General features: G+C 32.9%; 1 protein-coding gene across 4 annotated transcripts in view; it reads left to right on the forward strand.

The window, feature by feature from the left end:
- The first annotated feature begins 1270 nt into the window (after window positions 1-1270).
- The window catches only part of LOC145276886 (dnaJ homolog subfamily C member 5-like), a 125035-nt gene continuing 110753 nt past the window's right edge, over window positions 1271-15552 (forward strand). For 3 of the 4 annotated variants that reach the window (XM_080128315.1, XM_080128316.1, XM_080128317.1), the window contains exon 1: window positions 1303-1473. In XM_080128315.1, coding sequence (XP_079984441.1) covers window positions 1442-1473 — 32 coding nt within the window. In that variant the 5' untranslated portion in view covers window positions 1303-1441. Of the gene's footprint in view, window positions 1474-15552 lie in introns of all 4 variants that reach the window. The other variant, XM_080128318.1, reaches the window with a different exon arrangement.

Raw genomic sequence — 15552 nt, forward strand, 5'->3', positions numbered from 1 at the left:
ATAGGTGCCATCAATCCCGCTGAGTTTACCATGAACATTCATGGATCCTTCCAAAGGAACAATGAACTAATATTCCGACAATAGGAATTCAAACTAAAGGCTCCATGCATATGGATGCAAATCAGGCCACCGTTTTGCAAAAGGACTTACCAGAACCAAAGAAATTTCATTGCTGTTATTTATGAATAAATTTTGAGTTTGAAAGGTATGACTTTTGTTTGTGGAATTCATTTGCTTCTGCAGGGAGGAAATTGAGATGTATGATACCTAATAGAATGGTAAAGATTACTATAGCAATATACACACAAAAACAATTAAAAATTGGATAAAAATTCGAATCTTTCGCACGTGTTTACAAACGTTTGAGACAACCTAATATTTTGATATTTGGGAATAACCAATATGCATGAAATTTATTAGTTATATATTTCTAAGTTGAGACTTTTAAGTTTATAAGAAAAATATTAGCGGAAGCGGGCATATAAATACATAATTATTTTAAAATAATAAATTTACACATATTTTAATAATTATATTATTAGTGTAACTCTCACAATCTGACAAATTATAACATAGATGTTACTTCCATTATTCATTTAGTTTTAAAAAAGAAAAGAAAAAACGTTTTTAAAAAAGTATGAAGTCGCGTCTACTGTCCCATACGTAGTAAAAAGTTCATATAGTTAACACAATTGCTGACGTCATCGATTTTGTGCTCCTTTCTTCACATTTGGTTGAAGGTTAACTTACCAAATTACACCAAATTACCGACCAAATTACAACTTGACAACACAAGATATATCAAGTAACATATAATAAAAAAAAACATGTCTTGTCTGCCTGCTTCCCACCTGACTTCAACTTGGATGGCTTCAAGTCCAACGTTAACAAATTCCTAATGAACCGCCCCCTTAAGTAAACACTTCATCAAATCTCCACACTAACGTAATGTACTTGCAATAACCCTTATCCCTGAGTGGCTTCCGGGCCTTGATAAGTGGTGACCACTGTGTAAAAAAAAAAAATGTACTCGCTAATAAACTAATAAATTCCTTATTAAAACTTTTCTCAGTAATTAATGTTTAATAGTAATTTTTAGTATTCACATATCCTCTCCACCCCCAGTTTAAGTCGCATGTCTGCATTGTATAAGTATCGTTAATTGAAAGCAACTGAATGAATATGTAGTTTGAAGCATTGATTAATAACCTCCTTAATAAAAGAGAGAGAGAGAGAGAGAGAGAGAGAGAGAGAGAGAGAAAAAAAAAAAAAAAAAAAAAATCAATGGTTTAGAGTTATCTCCCTTGAATTTTGTAAGTGTAGGGGGCGTGAGAATCTAGCTGCCATTTTATTCCGGCATCGTATGTTTCGGATGCCCACTTTTATTTTCTAATTAGAAAATAATGTCTTGATTAATGAGTACTGACATTTCTTTTTTAAAATGACAGCGGCACCTAAGAAACGCTCCTTCTCGTAAGTGTTATATTTTTCTTAAGTTCATGAATTTGATTTGTGTCTTCATTTGAGTAATCAATTCTCATCAAGTAGGGTGTTGTTCACGCAGGCTTAGCGGTGTCGTCCATCTGAATTTGGAAATCTTTTACTTCGATGGCGGAACGACGACAAAAATAATGATAATAAAAAAAAGCTCTCCAAAAGTTACTTTCATCCATCCACACAATTCCCTCTAAACTTAATCTACTGATTTTTCTAATTTGTTTTTGACAATAGAAGAAAAAGCGAAACTATATTCTAATAAATCCTGCAAAAATCTATAAATTGCGTTTTTTCTGATAATATAACAATTTTTATCATAGTAAAAAAAAAAAAAAATAAATAATAAAAAAAAAAAAAACTCGAAAAGATGGACCGTTCCTAATTTCTACCTCCATTGACAATTCGCTGCTGATGAAAAAAATGCCAGTTTCTGCTCGGATTTGCAAATGAATTTCAATTCTTATTTTTATATGAATTCAATCTGAGTTTTTCATGTTCAACTAAAGTCTTATTTTTGATTGACAACTCCTTTTTATTCATTCTTCGCTCGTTTCTTACTTTTATTGTTTAAAAAAGCCCCAAACAGTTTCTCAGGTCGACATTTCAACTCGTTCCCCCTGCTGTCACCATCGATAAGATCGTTATTGATTATGCTTTTAATTTCCTTCTTTCGAAAAATAAACAATTTTATCGCTGTTTTTTTTGTTTATTTCTAAATAAACAGCGAAAACTACCGTTTTACTTATTTTTTAATAATTTTAATAAAAATTAACGGCGCAATTGTTTTTTTCCCTTGTAGAATGAAAACAAAAAACGCCTTTCATTGAACATTTTTTTAAAATTCATCCTAATTTTGCGTCCTGTAAACTAAATCTTCCCTTAAAAAAAGAAGCCAATGAAAGCCATATTATTATTATTATTATTATTATTATTATTATTATTATGTACTTTTAAAAAATTGGACTAATCTTGTTCTTTAATAATCATGAAATAAGCATTGTTCGTTTTTTTTTTTTTTTTTTTTTTCACACCTAGTTTTTATTGTTATTTGGACGCAAAAGATTCTCTAATTTTTTTCTTATGTTAAAATATAAAAGCTTAAAAGTAATCAATTACATCGATTAAGTGAACTTTTCATTGTTAATCATTTATAAAATGCAATATAAAATGCATTGAATAAATTAGACTAAAACAACCAAATATTGCGTGTTTGATTAAATAAAAATAAAATTAACGTATGAAAATGCCGAATTATTTTTTATTCTGAATAAACCATTCAGAAAAAATGTAAAAGTAAAAAATCACATGAAACTTTTAAAATACCCTAGTCTCACTATCTTTTAAATGTTTAAATATGTAGACATTAAATAAACATTTTTATCCGAATCTGTTGATCCATTCTTATTGGCATTGTCTGTGATAACAGCGTGGACGATGAGAGCTTCTTTATAGACATCATCATCCCATATTGCACTAAAATCAGACCGGATGATGACGATGAGAATTGTACAATCAGTACCCATTTATGTCTGCCGAATAAATCGACTTCCAGGAATTATCTTGTTGATATTCTTATAAAAAAAAGAAAAAAAAAAGATTTTCCCCTTTCACATACCATTGGGCGGAGGTGTTGCGACTCCAACCCACGCTAATTCTAAAACTTTTCTTGAATCTTTCCCACACAATTTCCTCGGATTTTTATTAATTCCATTTTTCAGATTATATGGAAAGTATGAAAAAAGGAGAAAAAGGGTGTCTCTTTTAAAATCAATTCGGCAAATTCGATAAAAAAGACGAAACGGGTTCTCTTAACAACTTGCGTGTATGTTCCCTATAGAAAGAACGGTTAGAGAAGCTACACAAAATGTAAAAGTGTATTCTTTTGTAGAATTAACAGAAGTGTTCTCGAATCTCTCAGTGACTATGAAGGTATATAATCCCTTTAAAGCTTTATATGAAATAAACCTTGTGCGTGTGCGTCTCAAAACACCCCCGTTTATGTGCACGTATGTCCCTAAAAATGAAGACATACTATGGATTGTACCTTAAACATGAATTCACATAGCAATTCTGGGAAATAAGCTTTGTTCATGGAATCTGCAGTTAGAATTAGGCACAGATAGAGAGTAGAGGAAATCATATATAGTGGTTGTAGCTAGTTGAGTGTTTTTGTGAAAGTTTAGTAAAAGGGACAATAGTAGCGCACTTGCCAGGAAAAAATGATAAAGCAGAGACAGGCTTGCAACGTTACTTCTGTGAGAAAGAGGTTGCAAGGAAGAGAAAAAGGCATCACCTAGGTTTCGAAGCCTGTTTTGAACTCTATCAAGGCAAAATAAGCTGCCCAGATTTGGCAACAGTACTCCATTTTAAAACATACTGGCTTATACAGATAGAGGATTGCATCAGCAGTGAGATAGCTAATGGAGTGGTAGTGTGATCCAACCATTTTTCCAGCGATCTTGGCAACAGATTTGATGTATATGTTCCATTTCAGATCAGGAGTGAAGATCAGTCCTAGAAGCTTGTCAAGATGCTTCTCGAAGATGAGTCATTCATTTCAATTGGAGCCTGATGGGTGTCAGAACGATTATAATGAAAAGAGAGAAGCTTGGTTTTTGATGCATTAAAATTAAACCACCACCTTTTTCCCCATTGCACCAAATCAAAAGAGAGAGAGAATCAGAAAGATCTTGATCATTGTCTGCCTTTGAAGTGTTTGTTGCCATAGATTGTGGTGTTGTTTGCATAAATGTCTACAAATGATCTAAGAATGTGATTTGGGAGATCATTGTAGAGTTGGGCCCAGGATAGAACTTTGAAGGACGTCAGTGTTAATACTATGAGTTTTTGATTTCTACCCATCAACAACTACTCTTATAAACCTATCAGAGAAAAAGGATCAAATAATTGAAATGACATTTCGAGCTATTCTACAGCTGGCGATCTTATGATGTAGACCTTTATACCAGAACTTTATCAAAAGTGTTTCATATGTCAAGAGCTATTGATCTGGAAACAAAGCCCGTCGAGAGATTCACTAATCCTATGTGATATAAGAGTTAGCATATCAGCTGTAGATCTCGCAGAACGGAAACCATATTGCATACCACTGAGCAGGTTATTTTTGCTGATATGGTTGACCACTTCTCTGTTTATTACAGATTCTAGCAACTCATGACACACAGCAGACTGATTAGTCTGTACTGAGAGGCAGATGACCAATCTCCAGAATTTTTAAATACAAGGCTGGTGAAGTTTTCCAGGGTGTTGAGAACCATTTATCCTTAAGGCAACATTTAAACAGCTTTGTAAATATGGGAGCAAGTTCTGGTTGAAGCTGTTTGAGCTCTATGACTGGAATGTCGTCAGGGTCAGTTATTTTACTGGAATCTAGGTTTTTGATAAGCTTTGCATCATCTACAGATATTTGTATGTTGCATAGCGTGTTTTCAGTCACAGGAGGAAATATGGAGTGTAGGCAACCCTGATCGCAAAGGGTAGAATTTGCTGCAAAGTTCTTGATAAAGAGTTTTGCTTTGCCAGATGCTGATGAAATTACTTCAGGTCCATTGATGATGGTATAGATAGAGGACCTTGCTTGTAATTCGCCAAAACTGGTGGGAACCAAGCTGCTGCTCAGCTACTTTTAGCTTGACATACTGAGCATATGAATCTCTTGTATTCTTTATTACTTTTTTACAATAGTTGTTGACGGTCTTAAAAGTGGCTTTGGTTTCACATCTATTTTGTTGGAAGCAATGGAAATAGTGATTTGCGTGCACAATGCCGTGACACATACTGTGCCTCTAATGCAGTTATTCAAGATCGCATAAGCTTGTACTAGCACACATGGCAAATTTTTGTCCTCCTTTTGAGAGGACACTTGTAAGGGATCTTCTGCATGTTTGAGCAATCCAACAATAAATGCACATTGCACTAAACAAAACTGCAAGTCTGCATAGTTCTTCCAAGAAGACATCAACTGTTTCACTTGGCTGAAGGCGGGATGCTGCAAATTGCTTCGATGCGGTGAAGGAGTCCAGAGCAAATGCTGTGTCCGACATTTTCTTCACACAATTGAAATCATCAAATTTCTCCTCATTCAATTGTTGATGTGCAACGCCTCAGAATGATGCACTCAATATGCTTTACTCAAAGTTTTGCCTTCTTTAATCATTTCACTATCAACTGCTTTAGGTCACTATAGTCAAACAGAGATATAAGCTTATGAATTTCCGTAGAATTAAGTTAAAAGTTGATATTATATCAGATGTTAAAACTGTAAATTTTTTGGATGTGAACTTTGATTTAAGGAAAGGCATCTACCAACCATATAGGAAGGAAAACTCAAACCCAATTTATGTACACCCCCTATCAAATCACCCAAAATGTATCATTAGGCATATCCCCAAATCCATTAGTAAAAGAATCAGTGACAATTCTTCCAATCTTGAAACATTTAATAAACATAAATATTTCTATAACAGGGCCCTTAAGGATAGTGGATACAAAAACACGCAAATTGAGTTCATAGAACCAACACACACAAATACAAATAGAAACCGTAAGAGAAAAATCCTGTGGTACAATCCCCCTTTTAATCTGAAATTTAAAACAAACCTAGGAATGAAATTCTTAAACTTAATTAAAAAGCACTTCCCTATTAGTAACATACTACATAAAATTTTCAATAAAAATACAATAAAACTTAGTTATAGCTGTAATGAAAACCTTGAAAAAATAATTAAAAAACATAATAACAAAATATTAAACAAAAATAGCACACCCATTGCTACCGAAGGGTGTAACTGTAGAATTAAATCAAAATGCCCTCTTAAAGGAAATTGTCAAATTACTTCTGTAGTGTACCAAGCAACTATTTCTACTAAGGAAAATCCTAACGAAAAAAAATATTACAAGTGCTCTTTTGAAAATAATGAGTACAAAAATAGAACTTCCTTGTCTAAATATTACAATGAACTAGTAGAGCAAGGTTACTCCCCAATAGTAAATTGGAAAATTTTAAAGAAAGCTAAAACCTGTTCATCTTTAAACTCACCTTGCTACCTATGTCTTTCTGAGAAATTGTTTATACTTACGTTTAGAGAAAGAGATAAATTATTAAATAAGAAGCATGAAAATTCAATTAATTGCAAACATTATAAAAGCCATCTTTTAAGTAATTTAGTTTAGATATAAAATTTAAATAAATTTAAAATTGTCACTGATTTCTATAATTTATTAAAATACTATTAATATACTTTCTCCTCGCCTGATTTCATTCTTAACTTCCCCTATCTTATATACCTGTGTGTCTATGTGTTTATTTTATGACCGTGTGTACTTATGTTTATATATATCTATGTTATTTTGTATACCCTCCTTTGTTGTGTACTCCCCTAATAATGTTTTTTCAATCCATTTGTATGCTTTTATGTGTGTATGCATCTATATGTACTCTTGTCAAATAATTCTTATTCGTATGTATTTTTATATATATGGTTTATGTGAATTATACATATTTATGTGCGTGTATATATATGTGTGTGTGCGTTGTTGTATATTAGTATATGACTGTGCATATCTTTGTGTTTTTTTTTGTATGTATGTGTATACATAAAATTATATATATATATATATATATGTCTGTTGGTTCTCTGTGGGTATATACATATGTATTTTATTATTTTTAATTTTGTTACTATCTACCTGTGTGTTGTTATTTTTGAGTATTTTGTTGATTTAATTACTTCTTTTGCCTGAATATATTTATATATTTATATGTAAGTGTACTTGTATCTGTTTTTAGTAATACTGTCTTGAATGTGTTAATTTGTGATTTAATATGACTTTATATTTATACTTAACTAGCTTAAACTTTCAACTTAATAGTATAGAGTTACACCTTTATTTATATGCATGTATGTATATATATATATATATATATATATATATATATATATATATATATATATATATGTGTATTGTATTCTTTTTATATACATAAATATTAGATTATTCTTTATAATTATTAATCCTATTTACTTTCTTCAATCCCCTCTTATGGCTAAATATGTTATATTAAAAAGATAATAAATATTAATTTTATTCTGTTTTATTATTATTATTATTATTACTATTATTTTTATTATTATTATTAATTTTAATATTGTTTTATCATTATTTTTTAATATATTTATTTAATAAAAACGCGAAAACTTTAAACTTATATCATTTAGTATAAAGGGCTTAATTAATTGTAGACGTATGTTTGAACTGCGTTGATATTACTCGTGGACGTATGTGAGATGATAAATATGTTGGTTGGTTACATTCGCTGTCACTTTTGACATGTACACTTCTAACGCTAAGATTGTATTTTCTGTTTGTGTTGTAATAACTGTCTCATTACTGAAATGTATAATTGTTCATAAATTGGTTGACACGCAGATCTTTTTCTTTTTCTATATACTATCAACATTTATAGCTTCCCTTCCTATTAACTCTTACTTTTCCTCTTTCTCTATATTTCATCATTCTTTCTTTTCTCTTCTAGCCCTTGTTTTCTTTATAATAACCCTTTATATCTTTTTTCTTTTTCTTCTCTATATTATATTTTCTTTCTCTATTTTCTTTCTCTATTTATTTTCTTTCTCTATTTATTTTTTCTTCTCTTAATCATTCTCTCTCCATTATAATTTTATTTAGATTGCCCCTCCCTCTTTACATCTTATAATTAAAGTTCTGTGTTTTAAGGTTTTTTAACTTCAACTTTTAAAGAGTTCCTACCTAAAATAAAAATCCATTATTCATTGAATATTTGAATAGTCAAGTCGCTGCCTGATGATATCTGTTGTTTGATTGAAACAAGTGGCTGTTTGTAGCAGCGGGATGTGAGCATGTTTATATAACAATAAACAAGTATATATATATATATATATATATATAAATAAAATTACACTACCACATATATACATATATTAGGGCTGTACTGATTAATTGACAGGTAATCGGTCTAATTGGTCACTTTTTCGATTATTTGGTAATCGGCCAATTTGATGATTAATTACTTTTCTCTTTCCTATTGAATTTAAACCATTTCATCACTGCCAAGTGACTCATCAGATAGTTTTGACACATTTAACATAGTAATTGCTAATTTATACTTAACATTTGTTAAGTATCTAACCACTATTATGTTTTTTTGCCTTTATTAAATAAAATTGCAAAATACAAAGTACAATTTCCAATTCTTGAATTAATATAATTGAACAATTAGATATGAGAAAAAGAAATTAAAAACCAATTACGGAGTACAAATTGTAATTCTTTAAGTGAATAACTGTAAGCATAAGTTCTGCACCTGCTGCTGTTGCTCTACTTCCTCTTCTATTCTTGCTGCCTGCATCCTCTGCTCTCATAGTCTCCTCAATATTTAAAGTTGAATACTGTTGTAGTTGCAGTCCCCAGGTTTAACTCGGCTTCTACTTGCTCTAAGTTTTGATTTGTTACTATAGGCTTATTTGAAGCTAATTCATAAAACAAGCTTGAAAGAGGTACAGTTTCACTTTGATCTTCTTGACCCTCAACAGAGCTTGAGAAGTGTATCCTGCAGATTCTGCTTCATTATCATCAGTTGAAAGATGTAGAATTCAATTCTTAATTGTGTTTTCCATGTCATTCTTTTGAAATTTCAATTTGAGTCTTGGATCTAGGAAAGTAGATGCCACAAGTTTTTATCATTAAGATAGGATGAAAATATTTCCACGTATTCATTAAAATGTTCAACAGTGACAAGGATTTCACTAAAGTAAGAAATATCAGAATTAGATGGACAGTTTTTGAAAGAAATAACTGCAAAGCTACATTTGTAGGTACAGGGTGTCCAAAAAGTCACTGAAGGGTTGAAAATCTTTGTCATTTTACCATTAATGATTTTTTTTTTTCTTTCCTATGTTTTACAGATAATATTTTGAAAATTAATTATGGATAAGTATAGCATTGAACAACATATGCAAGTCGTGAAATTATTTTACCAAAATCAGAAGTCAATTGTTTTGACTTCAAAAGCTTATCAATGGCATTTTCTTGTAAGAGATAGTCCAAGTAACAACACAATTCGAAACATTGTGTGCCGATTTGAAGACTAAGAACCTGTACATGATTTTCAGCAAGCTGGCAGACCTCGAAACATCATCACAAATAAAAATAGGGAAAGAGTGCGAGAGAGTGTAGAACAGCATCTTGAAACATTGATTCAACGATGTTTCACGCAACTTGGGATACATTGAAGCTCCACTACACAATATTCTGCACATTTTAAAACTCTTTTCTTTATAAAGTGTAGCTTGTTCAACACTTGAAGCTTGAAGATTTACAAACAAGGGTTTAATATACAGTTCAAATGCAAGAACTTGTCCGAAATGACCCCAATTTTTTGCAAAAGTTGATCATGTCAAATGAAGCCCATTTTGATTTAAATGGATTCGTTAACAAAATTACAGATTTTGTGGCTCTGAAAATCCAAGGGCAAGTGATCAAAAGCAGTTGCATCCCATAAAGTGTACTGTATGATGTGCAGTAACGGAGGAGATTATTGCATCTTATTTTTATTGAAGATCAAAACGGAAATGCTGTCACAGATACTAAAAAGAGATATCGAACTATGATTACAGACTTCCTGTGCCCACAAATTCCAAATAGGCCCGAATTATTTTTCCAATAAAACGGGGCAAGGGCACATACGAGAGACGCCATAGAGCTTCTCGGGTAATGCTTTGGCAACAACATGATCTCTCGCCAGGGCAATATAAGATGCCCACCATGTTCCCCAAACTTTACTTGCCCTGACTTTTTCTTGTGGGTATATCTTAAAGAAAGAGCCTATGTTAATAAACCCCAAACTCTGCAAGAATTGAAGGAAAACATCAGGAACGAAATAAGAGAGTTAAATTGCAATCCAGAGATTCTGCAATTTATCATGAATAATGTTTTGGAAAGAGCACAAATATGCAAAGCTGAAAATGGGCAACATTTAAAAGATATTTTTCATAAATAAAGATTGCGTGAATTTTTTTTTTTTAATTTCCCAATGTCTTAGTCAGATTGTGTTAAAATTACAGAAAGATGTCATCAAAAATAAGGAATCTATTTAAGTTCAAAGCCCTTCAGTGACTTTTTGTACACTCTGTATTATCGATATGGTTGAAATTCTGTGACTTGCTTCTTTGGTGATTTCTTCAAATGGACTTTGTAATTGGACAATTTTTTTAACAAATCCCAATTGCTAAGTTGATAAGGTAAGAATCTTATCAACAGCATACATTACAACAGTCGTGCTCACATCTTGAATGAGTTTGTTTTTCCAAATCAAGCTGACCCTGTATTTCAATTCATTTGCTAATGGAGAGCGATTAAAGTGAGGTGATATTTCTGTTAGTTGTAATGATTGCCTTAACAGCCTGTTGGAAAAATGAGTCATTTATTGAGAGTTGTATGTATGAACCATGATAGTGATTGTAAACCACATTCCCTGACACCAGCAACCTTATTTGTTCCCGAATCCTGTAAGATTAAGAAATCTTTGAAGATTTTGTACTCATCCAGAACATTTTGCAATTCTTCACTTATTCTTGCACCAGTGCACCATGGAATTGAACAACTCTAAGCACACCTATACTGTTCAAAGTCATTTGAAAGCCTATATCAAACTCAGAAAGTGAGTATTATTGTAACAGCTGTAGCAGTCAAAGAAATGCTGTTAATTTCATCAAGAGATGATTGAATTTTTGTTTTTACTTTTGTAAATATATTCGATATTTTCAGTGAAGCACTTTTTTGATGGAATACTGTAATTTGTCCAAAGTTTTGCAATAAGTCTTTTAAATCCAATGTCAGATATTACAGAATATGGTTGAATATCAACAGCAATCATTTCTCTTATCAGATAATGGATCACTTGTGACCTTTGGTCATTAATATCCCAAATTTTCTTCTTGGCCAATATTGATTCTATAGTAGTTTGGTGTTTTGTTGGAGGCTCATAGTTGCTGCCACTTGTTCTTGGAATGTCTGTCTCTGAACCTGGTGCTACCAGATCAGACTGTCTATTGGCTTCCTGAGACAAAATGCACCTACATCGATTTTCTGTTTTTTGTTTTCTATTTTCTTTTGTAAAACTTAATTATGTTCTGCAAAAATAAAAACAAAAATAACAGCCCTCCCCATTCCCCCCTTCCACTCTCCTTTCTTTTTCTATCCCTACTACCCCTACCCCGTCGGTGGGGCATAAGAATACACCGACTGTCTCCCTGCAGAGAATAAAAACCTCTCAATAGGGCCACCTGTTGGCCGTGGGTGGCGACCCGTAATGCCTATGGAAAGGGATCCTGGTGGCTGAGTAACTGATACCTAGGGAAAACAAAGGTATCAGTTGCAACACTCCACTTTGGCCTCGTATTGAGCTAGACGGGTGGTTGGACGGGCCTGATCCAATCAATCGGCTGGTCACGTCAAGCTCTAAACTGGACTAGCATAACAAGAAAATTCACTCGCACTCCCCACCTTTTTACAATAAACACATTTAGAAAGCGGTGGCTCATGGGTCAATCAACTCGCTGGACAAATGGACTTATCACGGCTGAAAAACAAATATTCTTACTAAAAAGAGGCTTTTGAAAAAATTTTTTTAGTAAAAATGGACGAACTACAGGTGCTTATACCTCCCGTGTATGCCTGTTGCTGTTGGGGCGAATGGGCCCCCCCCCAACACCTCCTATATAATAGGGCCCCGGGGTAGGTGGGGAGCACGAGAGAAGAAAAATTACGAACTACAAAAATGGCCCACTATAAACCTCAAAAAAGAAGTCATTCAGAAGTTTCTGATCTGACTAGCTCAGAAACTGAAATAAACAAACCTTCCCGAGATTTTTTGTAATAGAAACAATTGAAGGAGAACAAATAACAAAAATATCTCCTTTCAAAATAGAAAGAATACTATCAAAACGAATCAAACCAAAAACTGTAAAAAAAGAAAAAAATGGCACATTGTTAATCGAAATAACAAACCAGAAACAAGCAACTGAAATTTACAAATGGAAACTTTCCGATGATCGAAAAATAAAAACCTACCCCCACAGAACATTGAACACTAGCAAAGGTGTAATCAGGTGCCCCGAACTAACCCTGTGCCCCTTAGAAGAAACAAAAAATAATCTTAAAAATGAAAACGTCATTGATATCAAAAGAATTCCGATAAAAACAAGATCCGGCGAAATCATAGACACAAACACTTACATATTAACATTTGATACTCCTCAAATACCTAACAACATAAAAATAGGATACGAAAAAATAAACACTGAAATTTACATACCCAGCCCATTCAGGTGTCACAATTTTCATTGATACGGGCACCATAAAGATCGATGTACATGACCACCAACTTGCATGAGATGCGGAGACAAAGAAACACATACTGATTGTCAAAACGCACCAAAATGAGTCAATTGCCATCAAAATCATAGCGCAAACTCAAAGGAATGCGAAAAATGGAAAAAAGAAAAAGAAACTCTCAGAATAAAATACACCAAAAACATAAGTTTCCAAGAAGCCCGTAAACTAGCAGAAAACACAAAATACTCTGAGATAACAAAAAGAAATACACAGCCTAACCTTGAACCAAATAATAATACAACAAAAACAAATCCCTCAAACACCCAAATTGAAATATTCATGAAATTACTCAACAAAATGAGAGAACTAATAGAAGACTTAAAAAAAAAAACATGAAACAAACCATCACAGAAAGTAAAGATTTTTTAAAGAATATAACCGAAATAAAACAAAGTCCCCAAACTAAAACTCTACCACAAAAACCTATTAAACTCCAAACAACAGCATCCATAGAAACAACCCCTACGACAGAAAAAATAAACAGACCCCAAAAGAACCCCACAAGACCGCTACCAATAAAAGCAAAATAAACAGATCCCGCTCAACCTTTAGATCAGGACCCCATCACCCACCGCGACCCCATTCGTGATCTGAAACCCGAAACACCCAAGCAAACATCGAAACTATGGACGTAGACATAAACACCAACAGTCCAAAACCAGAAAAAGACAAACCATGGCTCATAAAATAATTCAATGGAACATAAGAGGAACAAAACCCAACTTTGAAGAAATATTACTCCTTATAAAAACTTTCTGCCCTGCTATAATTGCCCTACAAGAAACCCACTTAAAAGAAGATAATACAATTGATATAAAACACTACTGCTCATATAACTACATAAACAAAAATTCAAACGTAGCTACAGGAGGATCATCACTATTTATAAACAAAAACATCCCACACAGTGAAATAAACCTAAAAACAAACATACAAACTGTTGCAATAACCGCAACATTCCATAAAACAATAACATTCTGTTCACTATACACCAAGTGAAAGAATAAAAGAAACTGAACTAAATGCCCTAATCCAATAACTACCAAAACCATTCATACTAATGGGGGACGTAAACGGCCACAACGAACTATGGGGTAGTACAAGAAATGACAAATGTGGTAAAATAATCGAAACGCTACTTAACCAAAATCAATTATGCCTACTCAACACCAAAAAAAATACATATCTACACCCAGCAACAGGCACTCTCTCAGCTATTGATTTAGCAATTTGTGACCCAACTCTATTTATGGACTACAACTAGAAAACACATGATGATACATGCGGAAGCGACCACTACCCAATTATACTAGAAAACAAAAACCCTGAACCAGACGACAAACCCTCCTGTTGGAATTTAAAAAAGGCAAACTGGGAAAAATTCCGGAACTCCTGCAAATCTAGACTGATACCAGAAGCAAACACCCAGACTGAGGATCACGTAATATATTTCAACAATACACTCCTTTCCATTGCAAAAGAAAACATACCAAAAAGTTCTTCCCCTACAAAAGTCAACAAACCATGGTATAACAAAGAATGCCAGGAAGCAGCGAGAATGCGCCGTGCCAAACTAAGAAAATTTAAAAAGAATCCAACTAAGGAAAACCTAGATCAATTTAAAAACAGCAGAACAAAAGCAAGAAAAATTATCAAAGAAGCAAAAAGGAACACCTGGAAAAACTTTGTATCAAAAATAAATGAGAACACCAAAATCAAAAAAGTATGGGAGATGGTAAGGAAAATATCTGGAAAAAACAAAGACCCAATCAAACACCTTACTTGCAGTAACATAAAAATTACTAACAAAGAAAATATTGCAAACAAACTAGCTGAACAATTCTCCATAAACTTCTCATCAAAAACCAATCAAAGAAATTCCAAACCCTGAAACAGAACAAAGAAAAAAAAAAAAAGAATTAACTTCAAATCAAAAAAACGAAGAACATTACAATCAACCATTCAACAGAACTAAAAGAGGCAATCCAAAAATCTCATGATACAGCAGTAGGCCTTGACGAAATCCACTATCAATTTCTAAAAAACCTACCGAAACCATCTCTCAACTACCTTCGACAAATATACAACGACATATGGATGAACAATAACATCCCCAAAAACTGGAAAGAAACCATAGTAATTCCAATACCTAAACCAAAAAGAGACCATTCAGATCCAACAAATTACCGACCCATTGCCCTCACCAGCTGCGTATGCAAGACCTTCGAAAGGATGGTCAATGAAAGACTAACATGGTATCTTGAAAGCAAAAACCTGATAACAGAATATCAATCAGGCTTCAGAAAAAATAGAAGCCCCATCGACCACTTAATCAGATTAGAAACATTCATCAGAGAAGCTTTTGCCAGAAAAGAACATCTAATAACAATCTTTTTCGACGTAGAAAAAGAATATGACACTACTTGGAAATATGACATTAAAAAAGACCTATATGAACTTGGATTTAGGGGCAGAATGCCAGAATTCATTTGCAATCTCTTAAATAATAGACACTTCAAAGTAAGACTAGGCAACACACTCTCAGCCCAAAAAGAACAAGAAATGGGGGTACCTCAGGATAACATCTTATCCGTCACCCTT

The sequence above is a fragment of the Euprymna scolopes genome, chromosome 5 (genome assembly GCF_053919585.1).
Source record: "Euprymna scolopes isolate OS-2025 chromosome 5, ASM5391958v1, whole genome shotgun sequence".
NCBI classification, from domain to species: domain Eukaryota; kingdom Metazoa; phylum Mollusca; class Cephalopoda; order Sepiida; family Sepiolidae; genus Euprymna; species Euprymna scolopes.